The sequence below is a fragment of the Homarus americanus genome, unplaced genomic scaffold (genome assembly GCF_018991925.1).
Source record: "Homarus americanus isolate GMGI-L3 unplaced genomic scaffold, GMGI_Hamer_2.0 scaffold11150, whole genome shotgun sequence".
Lineage (NCBI taxonomy): Eukaryota > Metazoa > Arthropoda > Malacostraca > Decapoda > Nephropidae > Homarus > Homarus americanus.
In genome coordinates, this window is record NW_024720555.1 from 1,603,705 (window position 1) to 1,627,962 (window position 24,258).

General features: G+C 43.4%; 1 protein-coding gene across 2 annotated transcripts; it reads right to left on the minus strand.

The window, feature by feature from the left end:
• Positions 1-1,676: 1,676 nt before the first annotated feature.
• Positions 1,677-23,247, minus strand: LOC121860601. 2 transcript variants are annotated; one of them, XM_042357793.1, is made up of 6 exons: positions 23,193-23,247; positions 7,049-7,257; positions 5,495-5,729; positions 4,378-4,621; positions 3,862-4,082; positions 1,677-3,393 (listed from the first exon to the last, which is right to left on the minus strand). In XM_042357793.1, exons 1-6 carry the CDS (start codon positions 23,202-23,204, stop codon positions 3,244-3,246), a joined length of 1,071 nt encoding a protein of 356 aa, XP_042213727.1. In that variant the 5' UTR covers positions 23,205-23,247; the 3' UTR covers positions 1,677-3,243. The 2 variants fall into 2 exon arrangements, with proteins under 2 accessions (XP_042213727.1, XP_042213726.1); XM_042357792.1 differs by having other exon boundaries at positions 4,378-4,624.
• Positions 23,248-24,258: the final 1,011 nt, after the last annotated feature.

Consider the following 24,258-nt stretch of genomic DNA (forward strand, 5'->3'; position numbering starts at 1 on the left):
CGCTTTTGCGCTTTACTTTGCGCAGGATGCAAGGGGGTGCCCAATAAACTAGCCTCCTTGCGGGGTAAATCTGAAATTTTATATATATATAGAGAGATTGAGCACAAAAAATGCTTTACTCTAAAACAACTTCGTTAAACATTAATGTTTTTAAAGCTATTTTGACTGAATTTATTTATTTTATTTTTATTTATTTATTATTTTTTTAGGGGGGTCCTTTGTTTTTTCTTATCTCTTGTTGAGTTACATCTCAGGATAATTTCTTGTTCAAATGAATCCTAAGTTTTTTTCAATTACTTGATATCGTCGATTGTTCAAAACCTCAATACTGCCATCTGTCACTGTATAGGTACTGTACTCCTCTGAACATGCTGATTAAGGAGCTATTGTCCAAAATGTGATATCTGGTTAATTACTGGAATGTTTTAATTACTTTTTAATGCCAATTACTCACCACCTATGGTTTTCAAGGTCACTTTTTGGTGTTTTTGTTATTCTGGGTGTACTTTAAACAGCTATAAATTAAATTCCAATTATGAGAAAAAGTGTTTTGGACTTAAAAAAACCCTTTAAGGGGTAAGCCTTACAGTTTTGGCCATAATCTTGATCTCAATGATTTTATTAAAAATCTCAATATATGTACTGTGCTCCTGAACAGCTGATTAAGGATCGGTTGGCCGTAAGTTGATATCTGTAAAATTACTCATCCAAGTAACATCAGCAAATTTTAATTACAGTACTTTTGCAATGCTAATTACTCGCCATCTATGGTTTTCAAAATTACTTTTTGGTGTTTTTTTGTTATTCTGGGTGTACTTAGTTTGACACTTCAAATTCCAATTCTGAGAGAAAAGGTGTTTTGAACCTAAAAATCCGATAAGGGGTAAGCCTTACTGTTTTGATCATAATCTTGATCTCACTGATTTTGTTCAAAATCTCAATATATGTACTGTACTCTTGAACATACTGATTAATCCATCTCTATAGATTATTAAGGACAGGAGGTCCCTGGGTTACAGACGTGTGACTTAAAAACATCCTCCCATATGAACGAGGTTAAACTTTAAATTTACAGTAATTTATTTACCTGTGTACCTGTTTTTTACTTTCATTTACTGTATTTTGTCATTCTATTTCTTCGTTTCTCTTAAATAAAGTGGTTTTAGTTGTATATAAGGACTTAAGGTATGATAAAGTGGGATATTAATCATTGTTCTGTAAGTACGGTATGCACATTGGATATGTTATAGGAATGGAACTTGCACATAACCCAGGGACTTCCTCAGGCAGTCCCTGGTTTACGTGCAAGTTCCATTCCTATGGATGTTCTTGAGTAAAAAATGTATATGTCGAACCACATATCCAATGTGCATACCGTACTTACAGAACAATGTTTAATATCCCACTTTATCATAGCTTAAGTCCTTATATACAACTAAAACCACTTTATTTAAGAGAAAAGAAGAAATAGAATGACAAAATACAGTAAATGAAAGTAAAAAACAGGTACACAGGTAAATAAATTACTGTAAATTTAAAGTTTAACCTCGTTCATATTGGAGGATGTTTTTAAGTCACACGTCTGTAACCCAGGGACCTCCTGTCCTTAATAATCTATAGAGATGGCTTTTGCTGTATAAAACTTAAGTATTATCTGTAAGGATAAAAATAGAAAGTTCTTTGGACACAATTTTATTTTTAGAGTGCCACCCATTGAGTATAACAAATAAATTCAGGATTTTTTGGAGTTTGTCACATCTGCGGAACTGACTGGGTTCTGTTCTCACTAGGAGTGTGCCGCAGTGTGCCCGCCTGGCTGGTGGCAACTGTACTGGGCGGTGGTAGTGAAGTGGTGGGAAGGTGTACAGGGCTCTGAGCCGGACGGTCATCATATGCCGTGAACATCACATGTCCACTGCACTCCCCTCCCACACACTGTTAATGGCTGACTCACCTCATACTCTGCCCATCTGTCACCCATCATAATGGCACTCAGAAAGGAGTGGTGCTGGTGGGTGACTGGTGGGCAGCCTACATTGGCAGCTACAACACAACGGCCCATGGCGGATGGATCACAACCGCCATGGCTATATGGGGGGCAGTTCTACCAAAAATAATAAATCCTAGACCAAGCTTTGCTTGATGAGTCACCTAAATAACCTTATGTACTTATTACAAACAAATGACAGGTAAGTTAGGGGGCAAGATGAACTTGGCACAGACCGCCAGGCCAGGGTGGTGTGGTGGGGAGAGAGAGATTGTGGACTCTTCCTCCCCATGCACGCACGGCTGCACGTGTACTAGCATAGTAGAGAATTATAAATAACAATAGTGAAAGATTTAATCTTAACACATATCAAGAATTAACTAGTTACATAGATGAACACAAATAAGCGGCCAAAGTGAGCGCCGTGACCTGGGCCCCTAACTGATACAACTATAAATCTCTTTAAATGACAACAATTTTTTGGGCAGGTACGCCAGAGTTTTGTGGGTCTCTGGTCATGGCGTTCAAGTGGCGCTCCACCAACGTGAGATGCTTCAAGCAACATCTGACTCGATTTAACACTGCATAGCTGACGCGGGTACAGTCATCACTGGGTTGGTGCGCGCGTGCGTGGTTATAAGGGCAGCAGTAGGACTAAGTGGGTCAGGCTTGGTGGTGAGCTGGCCTGGGCCACACTACTGCCCACTGCTCACCAGGCAGTAGGCTTACCATAGTAAACCATTTATATAATCTTTAAAATTTTTATATTTAACCTTCCCAACAAAGCAGATTCGTTAACTTATGCGTTTGTACTTGCTTTTCCTAGGCCCTGGGGGGCAGTGATCCCCCCTTGGGCCCCCAGAGCGTCCTGGTGCCGGGGCGGCACCACACAGCCTCTGTACACCAGAGGGGCAGCGGCCCCACATGAGCACCATGTACGGCCAGTGGCACCACCCGACACACGGCTGTGGCGTAGCACCAAGTGAGACCCGTGCGGTGAGTACGGGCTGAGATCATGGCGCGGCCCCCACCTCACCTGACTACAGGCACAAACCTGAGGCATTTAGCTAGTGAGGGGGGCGGCCACCCGCAGCCACAAGAAGGTTGCGACCGCGGGTCCGCAGCAGCAGCCTGGGCCCAGGTGCCCAACAGCAACAGCAGCAGCAGGCAGCCCGGGCGGCACATTAGCGCCACATTTGTACTGCGACCATCTCTGCGGTACTGGGGACAGCACGAGCCAGTGCTCAGGCGGCGGCCTAACATGTGTCGGTAACGTCGCTGGGCTCAGTCTTGACAGGGGAGGTGGGAGCTATCACAGACGGGGGAGGGCGAGGACGCAACTCTTCACGCAAAGCTCGCAACTCACCCTCCATCTCACACACCTTTTCACGCAACTGATCTTCATCCTGTGAAAGAATATTTTGTTAAAAATAAATGCACTAGAATTTATATGATACAGTATTCAATAAAATTTAACATGTACTAATAATAACTCATAAGAAACCAGCATTTATACTAGAATTATTAATTAACAGGCAAATTCATCTCAAGGTTCAGGAAGGTTAGGTATCACCACATTAAGATTCAAGTATATTAAAAAAAAAATCGTATTTATACTTTTCCCTGCTACATTTAAAACCTATCCTCTGACTTCTATGACAATTTTCATGTTTCCTAAGAAGCACTTCCCCATGCAGCTTTATTATGGTATGTTATAAATATTTTGTCAATCATGTGCTTTTATTTTTTTCTGAATGCTTTTTCCTATGCAGTACAAGATTAAAAATATATAAAGAATAATGAATTTTCAGTCAAAAGAAACAAATACACTATAAAACTAATTAGGCCTCATAAATATTGTCCCGAAAACTCACTTTGTTGTGTTGTGTGGTAACCATGAGCTGGTTGCGTAGAGTTGCGACAGTATGATTGTGGTCACGTGTCTGTGCATCAAGGCGCTGTCTGAGAGCTGCTTTTTGACGATCACTTGCAGCAAGACGCGCAACCAAATCTGCAACCAACTGAGCTACCTTTCCTGCTGCTGCTCTGTCACTCCAACCTCGAAGCAGACCCTCTGCTTCCTCCACTGTTTCACCTGATAATGAGCATAAATGTGTATGTCAGAATATGCTGTGATACTAAAATTGGGACCCTAAAAATATATTATGGCAGTGAAGAAAGCACCAATGCTGATAATTAATACCATAACAAGGAGTACCACAATACATAATATGACTACTCTCATGTTTAAGTTGTTCTTTGACTTCCAGCAATGACACAAACACAGATCAAGGAAGCCAGACACCCTCACAGGCTACACACCTATTTTCAACAAGTGCAGTATAAAGGGTAATCTTAAACTAATGTACATTTGCCCCTCGGACACTTACTGTGATTGCCGACCGAGCCCACAGAATCAGTGTCGGAGTCCGTTGTTGACAACTCTAGTTCAGGATGACGCCCACTTGTATCTGGACTACAAATTTTCCTTGGCTGATGGTGCTGAGTGTGTTGATGGGTTTGAGTCGGTCTATTTACTGAATGTGTCGTGGTTGGAGAGGATGGCTGGTGACACAGTGGTGGCACAGGAGAAGTCTCACGCTTTATACATTCCACCTCGACTGGTTTCCCAATCTGCTGTAAAAATATAATGGTAACTAATATGTAATTATGTATTCTGAGATTTATCACTACTGTAATTATAATACTGTACTGAACTGTACTTCCCATGGAAGTGTATAAGAGTACAGTACAATGATTTCAACACCGGTGTTTTTAGTCAGTGTACAGTATTAATATGTCCTTAACAAGTAAAGTTGAACGGCCTGAAATTTTAAGCAGAATGTCTAAGGCATTAGATATGAGGATTAATCCTCCAATATGTATTATAATTCACTATATTTAATTAAACTAATTTTTCACATAGGTTTTGCTCCTTTTTTAGCAAAATTTACCAAGTACAATACTGTACAAGAACCACAAATATTTACAGACTGGGTATAAGTGTATCCAATGGTTTTAGGGAAATATGATAAGACAATACAGTAGACTTTAGCTTCTCATGAAACCATTATAATGGGAGATACAGTATAAAGGATCTATAGTACACTATCTTTTACTGGCACGGAGGGTTATTTACACATAGCAACACCCCAAGTTCTGTTTTATATTTTAAATATACAGTACAGTACTGTATTTGACCACATCTTAACTGCCAACATCATTTGAAGGCCTGCTACATTTTCCAAACTATAATTGATCATACTGTATTTATCCTATAGCACCATTTTTCATATGCAATCTTTTTTCATCCTTTCCTACTAACAGTATTTCCCCTCATCTGAAGGCAACCTACATCACATTTTTTTAATGAGGTGATGACATGCTATGTAACAGCACAACAAACAAATGTTGAATCTTAACCCTATGAAAATGATCATGTGATTGAGTACAGCACAGAGTTCCTTGTAGATACAGGTCATCATACTTAAAGAGTTAAACACTTACCAGAAACACAGCAAGTTTGTTGTCATGAGCATCATGGATAAGTTCACCAGGAGAGATATCCTTGGTGGGCAGTGACTCGCGGAAAGCCTTATCCCTCACTTTGGGAGGGGCCAAGGCGACATTGGGCTGGTAGTGACGCTCAAACTTCAGAGAGTCAGAGAGAGGCACCACACGACCAGGATCTGCCAATACGGGAGGACCCTGGCTCAGGTAGGCTGGCACTGGTGCTGGAACACTGTAACCACAATAAAAAAGGTCCTTAATCAACTTATTAAAAAAATAATTATCACCTTAACATATCTGTCACCTCCCCAAGAAAAGTCTTACCCGGAACATTTGTACGTCATATCAACGGTTAACAAATTATATCAAATTCACCCTACAGTGGAGATTAATTGATGCCACAAAGTGTTTCAAATAAAAGAAAAATAATTTAAATGATCAATAATAAAACTTATGCCCATTCTAGAGCTAGGGAAAAAATGTACATTATAGATGCAAGTGTTCGGAAGTGATCTTTCTGTGACCTTGGTCCAGTGCCGACACAAAAAGTGATCCTAATCTAGGTCTTGGTCCAGCAGATGTGGAAAAAAGTATAGATTAGATACTCAGACTCTTTTACATGTTTAGTAACTTTCATGACCTTGACCTTAAGCAGTCAAAGGAGTAAGGTGGTTGTCGGCCATAAGTAATCTCTTTCAAGCTCCACAAAGACCTTTGAAAGTCTTGAAACTTGTTGGTGTTAAAGAACACACTTTATTGTTGGAACTGAAAATTTTCTTTCAAGGATGTTCAAATGGTACCCCATTTACCTAACTTATGGTAATATTGTCTTCATTGTGTACAATACAGTAGTGTAATAATTTCTTCCCAAAATTATTTTCAATATACCCCGGTAGTGTACTGTATACAGTACTGTACAGGTATTTGTACAATGTGTGTGGCGATGGTGATTGGTGCTTCCAGACAGGGATATTATGGCAGCTTATTTTCATACATGTGGAAAAATACATCTGAGGATAGTGAATCACCAAAGATATTGGTGTAAACGTAACAGGCGAACTCTCTGATAAATTTTTGAGGGGTACAGCTTCATATGAAGATATTTTGTAAACTAAAATTTTGTCAAATTCATAATAAACCAGGACTGTGTTCTCTCAATCCGAGGAAGGGGAGGTGGTTGACACTTGAAGAATCCTGCAGATTCAGTACATAAACCAGTGAAATGGTATTTTATGGCCTCAATTATATCAAAATAATTTTTATTGTTTAAGAATAATAATCTCAAGACATTGTTTTTTCTTACGACTGATACCAAGAAAACGTTTGCGCGGCTTACATTGTAACCCTAAAGTTTCCGTTTCCGAGGCGAGCTACTGTTATGAGGTTATTTTCTTGATCTCTGCATGTAGTGTAGTTCCTGCCACCTGTCCATTTCGCCTCTCTGTAAGCTCTCTGTGCTTGATCAGTACTGTGGTTTGTCAGTTGACATCACCCTAATATGTTAAGGAGAAAAAAGTTGAGAGAGAGAGATTTCTTGGAGGTTCGTCATACCTGTCTCTGACGATGGCAGGTGGGGGAGGGGGCAAAACCTTGCCATCCCTGGTAACGAGCGGGGTAGCCGTCCAGGAGGGCGCCATAGCTGCACACCGCCACATGTACAACAGGTGGTCATACGGGGCATAGGGGTTTGGCGCTGTTGAAGGGGGCACCTCCTCCGCCCGCACCTTCTTGGGCAGCTCTTCCTTAACTTCCACACCATCCTGTAGGAGAAAAACATTCATCTTTACCACACATCATCTTGTTCTTGCATATAAATTTTCTTTAATATTATCTTTACTCCTCACTCACTTTTGTGATGCAAGACAAGAAAGAATGCTCAGATACACGGGTTCATGTCCTCTGCTTGCATACGTAGTACAACAAATTGAATTGCAGTGTCCACAAAGCTTATCGATTCAGGCACCGACTACCGAGCGTCCCGGGGAGTTGTTGTTGTCTTGTTATTTGGCTTTATTGTTTTTAGTGAGCGGAGGTGGACGTGTAAGATGACACAGGGAGGGAGAGGGAAGGTCGGTCAAGAGGGGGAGGAAAGGCTGGGTCACAGGGAGGGGGGAGGTTGGGACACAAGAGAGATGGGGATAAAACTACAGTACAGTAGCTACTTTGTATAATTTAAATTTTCAGTTACCTTAACATCGTTGACCTTTAACCTCCAGCTGTGATCATGACCTCTGATCTATTTCACTAAACTTTCCTGCTGCCAAATTCTCAACAAGGTCCGTCAGCTGTGATAGTTCGTCAAGACAGGTTCCTCGCTGAGTTTCACGCCTATCATAAATATTTGAGACACCCCATGATACCTCCCGACAATGACCTTTTGCCTTACATTCACGTATCACAAGTGAGGCCACGTAGTAATGCAATTTACAGTGAGTCGATGTTTTTAAAGGGGAGGGCCGCGAGGGGTTCAGGTGATGTTGCTGGGTAGTGATACTAACTACGGTGCACCTGGCTGTGGACCAGGTGTTCCATCTACGCAATACACCTGTGCACACAAGTTCCGTCATTAATACGTCAATAAGAAGGGGGGGGAGCTCTCCTGCCACAGCTTCTACTGGTGCACGCCGTCTGAGTCCATACTGTGTTTATGGTATAATTCTGGAGGGGATACTGAACAGTCTTCCCATGGCTAGTGTTTACCTCCCAATACAACCTATAGTACACAACCAAACGGAGAGTTGATTTATACCTGCTACAGCTAAATTAGTTATCATCACCAATTTGTTAAGCACTGAAGCCGCCTTTCACTCATTCATTTATATTAAAAAGTAAATCACCATTATTTTTTTTCCAGGTGTTAAAGCATGAGTCTATCTTTTCTATGCAACACGTGTTTGGTCTTCCCAAAGCTACCCCTGTTGCGCACCATAGTTTGAATAATGCTACAGCGACTGACCAATTAGTCTAATTATGCTCTGAATTTTCAAGACGTTATCCCCAAAGATAGTTGTGCATCCCAAATGAACCATTCTCAGAGATAGTCAAACCGAATACAGGATTCAGAGCAGATGATTGGAAAAAACAAATCATATCACCTTGAGTCTGTAATGAGTGAAATCAATCAGATACGAAGACGAACATACTATATAATCAATGGCTCCATCATCAAAGACGGCCAAGACACTGAAGCAGTACCTCACTAAAGAGCGAGAACGTCATACCTACCTCGTACCAACTAGTATAGCTGCAGTTTGGAGCTAGAGATTATTCCACAGTTAACAGGTGTCCTTCAGCACTAAACCAACAATTACCATAAATCTGCCTATAAGACGAGAAATACCTACGCCTTTTTTTTACCTGTATAAGGCGGATACTCCCTCCCCTCTTAACTCTCTGGTATGTTGGGGGGGGGGGGCCAGCTACAAGGACACCCACAATTCCAGGTGGAGTTGATAGGGGTGGTACTGTCCCTCAAGTGTTGTACCCCAATGACCCGCCACCCCCTCCCTCCATCCCCCTCCTCCCTCCTCCTCCATACACTCCTCCCTATCCCTCCCCCCAACCCCTGTCGCGTGCCTCTCCTCTTCGTTCTCTATTCATTTATTCTAAGTGACGGCAGGATGGGGAGCACACGATACTAGCCTGGAAAACATCGTAAAGTGTACAGAAGGTTCAAACTGTACATACCGTTGACCCCATTTTCAGTACAATAACCTGAAACTAACAATCAAAACTTACCTCCCACATTGTCTAGTATCCCAAATATTTGTCCTATTTTTACCATTGATCCCTGGCTAATATATGTCAATCTTCCCTCCATGTTAATACCTCCCTCATAACCACGCTCTCCACACCTCATCACCTTCACCCCACCTCACTCCCCCAGCCCCTGTAAATAACTTTGTATCTCTTCCCCTCCGCCTCTCTCTCACACATACAGGCAGATCGTCTACCTCACGTGGCACTTGTCAGTATGATAGCATCGGATGGTCACCTCAACCATGGGTCATTCTAGCCCGTCCTCTCGCGCAACCTCGAAAACTTTTAGCAATCGAGATTCAACAATGATTCGGCTCACAGATGAAAGTAGAGACACGGGCGATATACTGTACATGAATACAATACACGATTTACAGATAAGGTAAATAGTGTCACGGCTGTGGTGTGGAGTATGAGACCAACCAAGCAGATTTTCTCACAGATTGCCCTGACAGGTTTCCCAAGGGAGGGTCGACGAAGCTGCTTTACTGGTTATAAGTAGCGGGACTAAGGACGACTCTCTTATTGATCCCCAGTGTCAGTGCTCACAGAGGGAGGGGGGACCACGGCTGTCAAGGTGAGACAAGTCAACCAGCCGTCTGCCACGATAACCAGCATGTGTTAACCCCTCCTCCTTACCCCACCACGTCTGAGCTCAGGACAAACTACAATATAAACCTCACAAGATACCTAAACTAACCTAACCTAACCTAACCCATCACCTGCAGTCCCATATACCCTTAAGTTCAAAGTCATAGATGCTGTAAGAAAATAATATAATGCCTCAATGATTTTGTTTTGATCCAATATACCCAAAGTAGCCGACCTCACTATAAATGAATTCTAAAAACTTTTACAATGTTTTTTCTTGAATATCGAAAATGGAACGAAATTAAATTAGTTCACTCGTAAATGAATCTTAAAATGTCATCTGATAACAGCCATGACAACCCTCCCTGACACGACCCAGTGAGAACATGACTTGACCATGACAGAAACAGGAACATCAACACCGCGTGGAACCCAGAGACTCCACACAGTACAAGGGATGGAAGGAGACTGTACAGATGCTAGGTACACCAATAGAGACAAACAGCAAACAAATTATAAAAGGAGTTTGTAGACCTGATAATATATGGAATAGAAACGTACAAAGACTTGTTAAGTGGGGATAAAGTTCTCTGTTGAGTCAAATGGATGAAAGCACAAACCAAGGAAGCATAAGGGACCAAGTGAGGAGCACATGGCAGGTGAGAGGGGGTGAGGAAGATCTACAACAGGAGGGTTGAGAGAGAGAGATGGACAGGCTATATAGTAGGAGGTGAATTATGAGTACAAAGGTCAAGAGGTATCACGTTAAAGTATCATAAAAAAAAGATTACGTAATAAGACCCTTTACAATTTAGGCTTTTTTTTCCTGTGGTCCTGTGTAATGCTACAATTCATGTGGGTCACAGAGAGTTGAGAGTCATTCCCTTAGAGACAGTGTTAGTTAGCATGTATGAGACTCAAGACTGGTGTAGTAGCACGCAGAGTGAATATCTATGAAGCAGTGTGGTCAATGCCATGGCTAAAGATTCACCTTATAATACTATGCAAGTGTGTGTGTGTGTTTCAGCCCCGATACGCTTACACTTGCATTATTCCTGTAATGAGTGATTATCAGACCACAGCTTACAGCCCAGAGAATTACAACACATATAACGGGGAGTACACTACAGGCCTCATGGTACCCCAACAAACCAGGTTGACACACCCTGGGTCAGGACCCAAGGGACCTGACCCCGGCTACTAATTACTTGAGTTAGTGGGTGACATGACCTACAACCACACCTAGCCAAGACACACCCGGGCATGACCACGCACCTGGGCAAACACAGCTGTCCAGACCTAACCAGTTTAGTGTTAATTGGCAGAGGTCAAACGCCGGCTGCTTCTCCCCATATAAAGACCCTGCAGTCCCGTCCACGGGCTTATTCTGATTCTGGTGACTCCCATCATTCACTCCCCGACTCATCTCTCTCCCGTTCGGGTGGTCGTCATTCTGTTCACTAGCACAGTCACACTCACACTCGTCCTCTCCCCAGGTCGGGAGGGAGACTTCCCGACCAGACCCCGGCGTCACCAGCTAAGCAGAGTCTCCCATAGGAGGCAGCCCAGCCAGCACCCGCTGGGTCTCCGTCAGGTAACACGTGAGTCTTTGTCAGGGCGATCCCTTGGGTGAGTTACCTACTGTGGGAAGTGTATTCATTTCATGGTTGTGTCCGAGTCAGTGTCGAGTAACGTAAACATAATGTGCTAGTGACTCCCATATGATATTGATATTAATGTGTCCATGTCATTGAGTGAATTAATAAATAGTTGTATCGAAGTGGTGTTTGAGAAGTTGTCCCTTAAGACCATATAAGATAAATAAGTGTAAATAACTAACCGGCCACACTACCAAACTTCCACTCTTTACATTCCTCCTACTTAATATTCTCTCTATAGTTCCTACCTTCTTAAAACCCCCTGTTACATTCCTCTCACCACTCATTCCCTTTTGGGTTGATCCACACCTCGTTAAAGTGGGAGGAAGAAAGGCGAGAGATAAACAGGATTCACTACATCAGTACGGTAATTTATGATACACCTGAACGAACTGACCATTGATTATTTTTTATAGGGAGGGAAGGTACGAACCACGAGATGTATTTAATGTTTCAACCTCAATTTATATACCACGTAAAACAGAAATAAAATCCCAGGTCATCCACTCACGTTACCCATCTGTAGGGAGTTTCGCTGAACACAGTTGGACGTCAAAATAAACCTCAATTAATTACAAGGGGAGATAAATGTAGACATAATTGTTATACCTTTACATCCTCGCCGTACCTGAGCTGCAAATGTCATGAAAAGGGGAGAGAGAAATTGAGAGAAAACGAGTCTGCAGCCATAAATACAAAAATTGAACCCGTCATGTTTTTATAATGAGAAGGGCGGGTGGTGGGTGCTGGTGGTAAGTCAGCGGCTCGCTCACTCACTCCTCACTGCTGGCAGCTCCATCATCGTGAATCATTTAATGCCTTCACCACCACCACTGCTCATGTGACTTGCTCGATTCACTGCGAGAGAAGGAAGAAGGCAAAAGAAAAGTAACCCGAACACACATCCTGGAGTAAGATGCTGACCACGACTCATTGTCTCATTCCTACCCTCTCTTGGTTAAGGAACTGACGACACACAGCTGTTATGAAAATTTTGAGTTTGTTGATAATTATCGATTATGTCATTTAACTATTGACTGTCTCATCATCACTATAAACGGTTATTGATTGTCCTATTAACACTAACATACATCACAGCCGAGTGCTATAGAACTTACAAGATACACTTTCAAGGTTCTGAATATCGTCGTCTGCTTTACATAACTCTCTCTCTCTCTCTCTCTCTCTCTCTCTCTCTCTCTCTTTAATAAATAAACTTTCATAATTCCACTAATATCTTACTAAGTGCGCTGCTGTAGTCTGTTAAGTGACCAAGAGCTGAGACATTGGAGAAGGGGTGAAACTGTCATGAACGTGGGAACAAACAAATATGACGACTGGGCTGGAGACTTAAAAGGTTTATTTAATATTAAAAAAAAGCAGTACAAAAACACGTTAGCATGTTCTAGTGTTACCTTCAGGGTGTATCCTTGGTCGCTGAGTAGAATGTATCGTTATGTGTAGAAAAAAATTAGTATTTTCACAAGAAGCCAGCCACCACAGATTAACTTTAGCGAATTTGACCGATGAAATCCTTGTACCTGTAATTGTTGACCAAGAGAATCGCGAAAAGCCATATTAATACTATCTGGTTGCTGAAAAACTCTTCCCTAAGTTTTATATAAGTTGATATATGGAACATAAATCTTAAATTGGAATAATGTGTTGGTGAACGAACGTCTTGAGGAGCGTACACCTTACTGTATGTTGTTTTGCGATATGTTTATTGACTATTCGTTTTACTAATTATATTCCAAATAATAGCAGTATCATAGAAACAAAAACATACGAGGCTAATATCACGAACATAATGTTAAAAATATCTATGCAAAGAACGTTGGTATGGTCTGTTTACACTCGCGTCGGGGACTACAAGACTAAATGATTTCTGTGGTTAGTCTCGAGCTAAGGCAATCTTTAACTATGATGAAGGTTTTAATTTGTCTATTTATACAGTAGTTTCGTTTTTGTTTTGTTTTTCAGTCATATAGCGGGTGTGTTTTTTGTCCACTACGAATACGGATAATAAAAGCGTTAAGGCGTAGAGCAAGTTTACTAGTTGCCAGTATTTGCTTTTTTAATTATTATTATTATTTAGGGTAATATCTACTGTATAATGTGTTGTGATCCGTTATAATCTAAGCTAATTCATTTTTAATCTAAATTTATTTGCGTTCGCCTGAAAAATCTCCACCCCAGCTTAATTGCCCTGAAGATTAACCGCCCGAATGGTAACCTAACCTCATCTCCCCAAATAGCGTTAGGGTGGTTAATCTTCAGGTCAAATAAGCTGTGAACTAGTTATATAGATGTCTTCAGTTTCAACACGTGTCAACCAATAACCTGCTAGATCAGTAAGGGAAGAGTATGTATCGAGTTCATTCACAGTGGGCCATATAGTATATCTTAACTTCTCTCTAAGTATTCTACCTTTGTCTCTCACTAACTACGCAAAAATAATATAACCCCCCACAACACCCCCAGAGACAGCCCCCGGTACCTCTACGCAACCCCTGCCACGCTACCCCATTGATCAGGCTTTACTGTAACCATTGACATATATTAACTCTGAAACTTCGTCTGATCTAACTGTTTTAAAAGTCAGATACCAAACGTGAACGGAGAGGGAATGGCGATTTACTGGGACACAAGAGCCGGTTTTACCAATCCCACGTGGCAGCCTAAACTCGTACAGGGAACCAAACAACAACACGCCGGCGCCACACTCCAGCGAGGTAAAGTTGTGTCTACACAGTTCACCTTCTGTCATCTCCAGGTCTATTTTCCAGCGAGATATGAGAGAGATACAGACAGACACTTCTCACTAAGGTATAAACGGTGTAAGTGTGAGGTGGGAGGTGCGGGCGTCAGCAAAAACAGTCCGGGTTGAGGGCGGGTTGGCGGGTGATGTGGCGGGGTGGGAGTGGAGTGGCCGGTTCATGGGGTACAACATCCTTGCCGCAGCAACTAACCCGTCAGTGCGGCAGTCACCCACCGCCTGGCTGGACTCTATCGTGCATTGTTAACTTGTGTTGCGCCCCTTCTCTTACTCCCTGTTCACTATAATTTACTGCTGACGATTTTTACAATAGAAGTATCTGATAGACTGAGGTTATTACTAACTTTAAACACTTGTATGTAACTATGGCCAGGAGCTTAAGGAGCAACACTTATATAAGTTTATAAGTGAGGGCATAGTGTATCTATACTGTAGTGGAGTGCGGGGTGTGGTCACCTCACCCGTCCTCAACCTGTTTCTGTCTACCGTCCAATACAGTATTTACCACCACAGTAATGACTTCATAGGACGGTGAGCCAGTGTTCAAGACTTCCAAGTTTCTGGCCTTTTGGGGCATTACTAAGCTATTCATCAACAAACATTTTCCACAATAACTACTAACACACAGGTAAATATGAGAACCTAGGTGACAACCACGACTGTTGACACCTGGCGTAGTCTGTTGTCATTCTTCGCTCGGTGATGTCCGTCTCCATGGTTGAGGCATCACCCTGCATCACTCACACGAGTTACATGACCACCTCACCATTCTTATTGGTTGAGGATAAACTGTGGTGACGATTAAACCTATAGAAACCCAGAAATCAATACACAGCATACCAGATCTTTTTCTTCAAACATGCAGAATTTCGTCTCAGGTGCCAGACGTCAACCCACCTGTGACGGGAGACGGTTAAGTACAATAAGTCATAACGAATGACAATATACAAACAGCATACACACATTTTAATTACGCCACGGGCAGACGAGACAGGGTTATAATAACGGGGGCTGACCCTGATGACGTCATATGTGGCTGCGGCATAGGCCTATTGATTTTCAGTGGGAGACCTTGCCGCCACCCTACACTGTCTCCGGGCGGCAGACGCATGGCAGTCGCTGCTGTAGTGGTGACGGCGGGGGTGTGTGGAGCTATAGACGGCCTTTACCTTTTTAATAAACTATGACAACGTATATAAGCCTTTGATATATATATATATATATATATATATATATATATATATATATATATATATATATATATATATATATATATATATATATATATATATATATCAGCGTGCAGTATTAATAACACAGACAGACCGTGCAGCAGACACATGAACTCAGATTACAGATGAGTGAGGTGGAAGGTACGAGTGTACCTGATAAACCCGGCTACACGAGGTTACGGCTCCACCACAGGTCTCGGGTCCACAAAAGATCGGACGATGAATATCCCTCACAACAGCAGATGGAAGGTTGCACCTGTCTCACTTAACCGAGGCTCATAAAAACTTAGGAGTTACGGTTCAGGATCGTCTACACAAAACTATGCCATTTAACTTATCCCTTAACTGGTGTTGAGACAAGGTGGTCAGAGTGGGTGAGTTTTTTTATTACCCTCTGTCGTCCAGCAGGTGCAATTTTCCATTTTCTATTACGAGTATTATTCATCTTAAGAACCTTGTGAACCCGGCAGTGGTGTATGAAGTGAAACGAAAAACAAATAACGAATCTATTCTGAATTTTTAAAACGCCTTCAGATGACACGGGCGGGCGGGCGGGCGGGCGGCGAGCACCCCTAGCTACAGGGTCATGTCCTCCTTACCCATACACCCGGGGTCACCCAATGTCGCAACCACCACCTTCACATTCCCTACTACAGTTTTTATCTCCTCTTACAGCCACCACCAAGACCACGTGTACCCCGTGACCTGACTCTCTTACCACCACCACCAGCAGCAGGAGGACCCTCAGCCGCCACCACCACCCCCAGCAGCAGGAGGACCTTCAGCCGCCACCACCACCACCAGCAGGAGGACCCTCAGACGCCACCACCACCACCACCAGCAGGAGGACCCCAGCCGCCGCCGCCACCACCACCACCACCAGCAGGAGGACCCTCAGACGCCACCACCACCACCACCAGCAGCAGCAGGAGGACCCTCAGACGCCACCACCACCACCAGCAGCAGCAGGAGGACCCTCAGACGCCACCACCACCAGCAGCAGAAGGAGGAGGACCTCAGCCGCCACCACCACCCCCAGCAGCAGGAGGACCCTCAGACGCCACCACCACCAGCAAGAGGACCCTCAGCCACCACCACCACCACAGCAGCAGCAGGAGGACCCTCAGACGCCACCACCACCCCCCACCAGCAGGAGGACCCTCAGACGCCACCACCACCAGCAGGAGGAACTTCAGACGCTACCACCTCCACTACCAGCAGGACCTTCAGACACCGTTTACCACCACCATCACCACCAGCTACACCCCTCAGACATCGCTACCACCACCACCACCAGGAGGACACTATCATCACCACCACCACCAGCAGGAGGACACTATCATCACCACCACCACAATTATGCACTACTAACACCCACAACTTCCCTCACCGCTGCCCCCCCGCCAACTGACTTCTGTTTGTCATAATTAACTTCTACTTCCGGGACCGACCCTCTTCTTCCTGGTTAGGTTAGGTTAGGTTCGCATACACAAACATCAACCTTTGGAGTTATAAAACCTTCTGGAGTTATTATAGTCACCCACATGTTTGTTGAGTGACGACTGAGTAACGATTGAGTGACGACTGAGTGACGACTGAGCGACGATTGAGTAACGATTGAGTAACGACTGAGCGACGACTGAGTAACGATTGAGCGACGACTGAGCGACGATTGAGTGACGACTGAGTAACGATTGAGTGACGACTGAGTAACCACTGAGTGACAAGTTATATGACAAAGCATAAACACTGCAGCAGATTATTCTACACACCATGACCAGACTCTCATCTCGTAACACCAATATTACAACTACGATTTTATGATTAGTTTGGACACCCTAACAGACGTCTCCATAATGCTAAAATATATTTATTGTGTATATTAGAGAATCTTATAGTGGGAGGAGGATCAACCTTCCTTCCTACCTTCCTCCCTCTTCCCTACCCTGCCTGCCTGCCTCCCTCTTCCCTACCCTGCCTGGCTGCCTCCCTCTTCCCTACCCTGCCTGCCTGCCTCCCTCTTCCCTGCCTGCCTGTCTAAGCTCTACAACCCGCATCCAAGTGCAATATTACTATGAGCTAACTTTCACCTGACTACCCCCGCAGTCTGTCTCATTTACTCCACTCCTAACTCTACATGTTACTCCCACTCTCTCTCTCTCTCTCTCTCTCTCTCTCTCTCTCTCTCTCTCTCTCTCTCTCTCTCTCTCTCTCTCCTCACATGGCTGTAGTGGTGTAGGTAGTAACACGTGGTAGTGGTGGTCATTGTACCCCACCTACCCTCCCCTCCACCCTACACAAACACATTTTTATTCCTATTCATTTTTATTTGATTTTATTATTCACCTTCACCTCACCTGTCGCTCTATCACCTCACCTGTCGCTCTATCACCTCACCTGTCACTCTATTACTGGAGGATATAACTTAACCTAACCTAGCCACCACCAGCCCGTGTTATGGTGTATGTATGTGTGGTTTTTTGTTTTGTTGTTTATGGGTAGAGAAAGGGGGGAAGGAAGTTATAGCTTGGAAATTGAAGAAGTTTAGGAGGGGGTAAGAGAGGGCGTGCTGACCGCCAAGCTAAGGGAGGGGGGTGGAGCCCTTAATCGAGAGGAATCAATCACTCTTCCCCTCAACCCTTAAAGAGGGAAACTATCAATAAAGAAGCCCTTAAGGGAATAAGGGAATCAGTAAACAAACATAACCCCTCCGGCTCCCCCCTGGCGGCAGCAGAGCCCCTCACTACACAGTTTACGACGTGAAGGATGACTCCAGGAGTCAAAAGGCCGCGCGGCGCTCCGGTGGTCGGTCTCTGGGTGCACACACACACACACACACACACACACACACACACACACACACACACACACACACACACACACACACACACACACACACAACATACCAATTACGACCATAAAAATAACAAGTTTCTCATCCGGTAAAAAAAAAAAGTTCCTCACATAAAAATGAACTTGTCTCTCCCGTGATAAGAGTGGCAGGGTGTGCGTGTGTGTAGTGACAAGCCGGAGGTCACGTTAGCATCAGGAAAACCTATTTGGAGTCAGGGTTAGTTCCGGGAAATGTGTAGTGTACATGGCGGGGAAATAGACCGCCAACCCCCCTCTTTTAATGATATATATAGGTCAGGGATATATACTGAAGGGGGGTATATTTCAAGAGGGGGTTTACGTGAAGATTAGCCACCCAGGTTACTTCATTTTATAATTAATCAACCTAATGTTAACCTAACCTAACCATCTTGCGCTAGTCAGGCCGCACCTCGATTATGCGGTTCAGTTCTGGTGCCCTTATTATATAGAATGGATATCAATTAACTGGAGTCGGTGCAGCGAAGAATGACGAAAATGATTCCGGGACTTAGAAACCTTCCATATCAAAATAGATTAAAGAAACTTAACTTGCATTCCCTAGAAAGACGAAAAGTGCGGGGAGATGTGATAGAAGTATTTAAGTGGGTGAAAAGAATCAATAAAGGTGATATAGATAAAGTTCTTATAATATCCGAGCAGGATAGGACTCGGAGCAACGGATTTTAGTTGGACAAGTTTAGGTTTAGGAGGGAGATAGGAAGGAACTGGTTCACAAATAGGGTGGTGGACGAGTGGAACAAGCTTAGCAACTTTGTAGTAAGTGCTGGAAGTTTTAAAAGGAGGCTAGATAGATTCATGGATGATAGAGAGTGGTAGTAATTCTCGACAGGAGCTGCCATGCACAGGCCAACCGGCCTATTGCAGACTCCTTATTTTCTTATGGAGATTATTTCACCTGATGATTTAAACACCCTAACCTAACCTAACCTAACCTAACCTAACCTAACCTAACCTAACACCCTCAAGAGTCGTGAAAACCACAAACCTCAAAATCCTACTTGGTCAAGATATTCTCATTGGTAACCTTGTTTTGAGAGAGAGAGAGAGAGTGTGTGTGTGTGTGTGTGTGTGTGTGTGTGTGCGTGTGTGTGTGTGTGTCACCAATACCTTCGAAGGACTCACAACGCCAGATCAACACCACCCAATATCATCAACACCATACCTGTTCAACTCTCCTGACGTGTATAGGCAAAACAAAAGGTAAACAATAACCTGTAATTTGAGATTAAAAAAAAAAGACCAAGGATTTTTTGTTCCTTTTAGCTTTTGTGTGAGGGAAAATGTTCAAGAGACACCACAAGAGAGGACGTGTTCATGTTAACTAAAGTATTACCTGGGGTGATATGAAGGTGTTTTAGGCATTGTATCAAAGGAGAAAGGAAGGAGTGAATATGTTATCGGGAGGAAGAGAAGAGGAGGAGGAGGAGGAGGTCGTGGTAGATATAGGAAGGGTTAGGTGCAAGCAAGAGCCAGAAGCTGTCCATCACAAATATCGTTTCTGTAAGTCTCCTGCCACACACACACACACACACACACACACACACACACACACACACACACACACACACACACACACACACACACACACACACACACACACACAGGCAGGCAGTAGAGCAGCGGCGTCAAAAGAGAACAGACATCATAACAAAAAGCCGTATAGGCCTACAACGATTGACTGGTCACACCGGGAGAATGAGATGAAGTAAAAGTGATAATAAAAGCAGATGACAGTGACGCCCAGCCGTGTGGCGCCGCTCACCGAGGACGTTTTATGTCGGTGCGGCCCTTTGTGGTTTTATGTCGCTGTTACGAGAGTTCTATCGCTCTTAAAATAGCTCTTACACGTATTCAGCGAGGGGTTTGGGAGAGTTGGTGTGGAGGGGAGGGGGAAGGATAAGAGATGGGATGAAAGAGGATGGGGAGGAAGAGGAAGGAAGAAAAGGAGGATCAGGAAGAGCAGAGGAGGAGGTAAGCTTCGGGTGGTGAGAGAGTGTTGGACCTACTTACTCTATTGTCGCTACTGGCACGTGGAGGCAAGGGTGTCTGTCTGTCACGTGTTGTTTGGCAGGAGTCTCCTTCACCTTAGAAACCTTCCATATCAAGATAGGTTAAAGAAACTTAACTTGCATTCCCTAGAAAGACGAAGAGTGCGGGGAGATATGATAGAAGTATTTAAGTGGGTGAAAGGAATCAATAAAGGGGATATAGATAAAGTTCTTATAATATCCGAGCAGGATAGGAGTCGGAGCAACGGATTCAAGTTGGATAAGTTTAGGTTTAGGAGGAAGATAGGAAGGAACTGGTTCACAAATAGGGTGGTGGACGAGTGGAACAAGCTTAGCAACTTTGTAGTAAGTGCTGGAACACTGGAAAGTTCTAAAGGAGGCTAGATAGATTCATGGATGATAGAGAGTGGTAGTAACTCTCGACAGGAGCTGCCATGCACAGGCCAGCCGACCTATTGCAGACTCCTTATGTTCTTATGTCACCACACCACACCATACACCACCATACACCACCACCACCACCACCTCTCCTCCTCCTCAGGGACCCGGCAGTAACGACCTAAGATATCCATTAACCAGCCTTCAGGATCACCAGAAGGCGCATTAGAGGGGAAGAGGCGGTAAGCCATTGCAGCCAGGCCTTAATGTCCGATGTGGCAGGGTGGGGAGGGGGGAGATCTCGCCCATACAGAAAAGGCACATCATGACAGAAAATGGAAAGGGGGAGGGGGGTGGGTTAGGGGGAAAGGGGGACAAAATAAACACCCGTGAATATGGTCCTTAAACGGGTGTCACCTAGAGGAGGTATTCTTCAAAGATGGCAGCCATGACGAAAGGGCTTGGGGGGGAGGGGGGGAGGAGGCCTAGACGAGGTGAGATTCCTGTGGGGAAATTCTCAGCTGCCAGTGGTGAAAAAATCGATAGGGAATGAGATAGATAATGAACAATGGGATAATAATGATGAAGAAGAAGAATAAAAACAAGAAATTAACGATAACAAGGCATAAATCACACAAGCTTAACGTCCTCAGGTGAAGGTAGATACATTTCTTATAAGACACAATAATAACAATCCTCTAATCCTATCTGTTCAGAGGCTTACGTGTGACAAGAGCCAAGACTTATAACCCTCCCTTCCTTACCTCACAAAATACTAAGTTCATATGTATCTTAAACACCACAATGTACTTATGTATCTTGTGTTGTGTGACTTTATTATAATGTGTATCACCAATGTTAAAACACCCAAATGCCTTGTTATATTGTTGTAACCATGGCCACTGTATTCTGTTCTGTGTACCTAACTAATCACACACACACACACACACACACACAGGTTAATAAACGTAATCAGGATCTTATCATAAAATATAATCACATCTTTGTTAACATTATAGGATCACAAACACGTACGATAACATATTCTGTTCTGTAACATTAAGTAATCGACACAGTGGAGATCAGATGACTTTCAATCGTCAAAAGTTTGTAAGTTTAATCGTTTCCTCTTGGGGTATGAGGTGGTATCTAGCTGTTAAGGGAAGAAACTGTTCTGTAAACCATGTGACCTCAGCTTAGTTAACCCATGCGAACCTAACCTACACCCAGTGACCCTTACCACACACCACCTACCTAACCCGTGCATTCTTTTGCTGCCGACGGACGCTTGGCTCCATCATCGTCAGTTCCTCCGTGACGCTGCTGCTGTTAAGTGTCAACACAACACCCGTGCCTCCTGCTGGCAGCCTACTTTCATTATTTACAGGATGTTTACTTTCTCCTGCTTACACTACTCCCCTAATTAACGTGGCAACCATCAATGTCGGTGAAGATGAAACACGGTCAGAACTTAGACCTCCCGCTTCGGGCGCTACGAGCCGTCACTAGCGTCTCACTTTGTTTACACTAAGCGTTTCCATGCCTTCAATCCAGATTCTAATGGATGCGCATGGATCCTCTTACCCGAGATAGCAGAACGCATCCAGTTACAGTGTAGATTTAAAGGAACTAATGAGCGGTGGATGATAACCTTGTCGGCTCACCCCATGATAAACAAACAGCTCTCGGGGTAGGAAATACTGTATCAATGGTCGCCATCTTTGTGTGTTTACATCAATGAAAGTTTAATACACACACACACACACACACACACGTAGCTGTTAATCTTACCACTTATTAAATGATTTAACTCCTTGAGAATGATGAACTAACCCCTTGAATACAATGAATTAACTTGAGTACAATGACTTAATCACTTGAGTACGGTGACTTAAGACAACATACTAGAGTAATTCCTAGTACTCAGGAGGTCGGGATCGTACTCAAGATCCATAAACCACCTGTTACATATGTCTATATATTTACATAACGTTATAATGTCTGATGTATATTCATAATGTATCAGTGACTCTTGTATGAGCAGTTATGGATATGAATTATATTAGTTCTCTATAATTTCTAATATTCTATAATCAAATAATATTATGTATTTATATAATGAAGTTTTGAGTTATGAATATTCTAATTGCATAAGATGTACTGTGCAATATTTCTTTATTTACACTGTGAGATCTTCCTCTGGGATGCGAGACGAGGAAAGTGACTGTTATCTTATTATATATATTATTTATGTCATTTTGGGTATTAATTTATTCACCCTTATTAGGAGTGAATATTAGGTGATACTTTTGTGAGACAGACAGACAGACAGACAGACAGAGAGACAGACAGACAGACAGACATCAGGGAGGAACGAGGAGAGATCAGAATTACCTTACTCATCATTATCGCACCTCGGTCCCAGGTCTCTTGGCAGTACTCAGCTTACCTGTAAGAAGGGAAAGAAAACACGTGTTAAAATTACTACCAACACACATGCTTTAAAACAAGGGTATATAAACATGTTAATTACTATGTTAAGAAGAGGTGATGCATGATAGTTTTGCTAATATTTTCTACTGTATTTACTGAGGATAAAAAGATATTACACATTCTTATTCCATATTGGTAACTTTGAAAGGAATTATTTGTTATTTGCTGTTGAAAATTGTTAATGTAGTCATGTCGGTTATTTATCACATTCTGTCATGAGGTATGATGATTTAACCCCCTTAAGTATGATGATTTAACCCCCTTGAGTATGATGATTTAACCCCTTGAGTATGATGATTTAACCTCCTTGAGTATGATGATTTAACCCCCTGAGTATGATGATTTAACCCCCTTAAGTATGAAGATTTAACCCCCTTAAGTATGATGATTTAACCCCTTGAGTATGATGATTTAACCCCTTGAGTATGATGATTTAACCCCCTTGAGTATGATGATTTAACCCCTTGAGTATGATGATTTAACCCCCTTGAGTATGATGATTTAACCCCTGATAATGATGATTAACCCCTATGATGATTTAGAACACCTTGAGTATGATTATTTAGAACTCGTCACCCCCCCCCCACACCCCCTCCCCATAGAACCCCTCAAACCCACCCCTCACCCCCCCCCCCCATAGAACACCTCGTCACCCCTTCCCACCTCCCCTACTTCGCCTCACCTAATGGATTAATTTAGCAGAGGTGAGTTACGACTGCCCCAAATACCCAGGGTGGCGTTGGGCAAGGTGAAGAGAGTATTTATACACGAGAGAGTGACTTTGTAGGTGGGTGAGTGGGTGGGGGGTGAGGGTGGGGGGGGGTAGAGGGTGGGGGGTGAGGGGTGGGGGTGAGGGGTGGGGGTGAGGTGGGGGAGGGGGTCACCGTCCTTCTGTGGCAAAGACCTGAGGCGCCGCTTTAGGAGGGTGGGGGAGGGTGTGTGTGTGTGTGCGACTCTCTCTCTCTCA

Excerpts from the sequence above, each read along its gene's own strand:
- LOC121860601 (XM_042357792.1), bottom strand. Across the intron at positions 5,730-7,048 it reads CCTGCCATCGTCAGAGACAG|TGTTCCAGCACCAGTGCCAG; the intron begins GTATGACGAACC and ends TTGTGGTTACAG. Across the intron at positions 4,083-4,377 it reads GGGCTCGGTCGGCAATCACA|GTGAAACAGTGGAGGAAGCA; the intron begins GTAAGTGTCCGA and ends GCTCATTATCAG.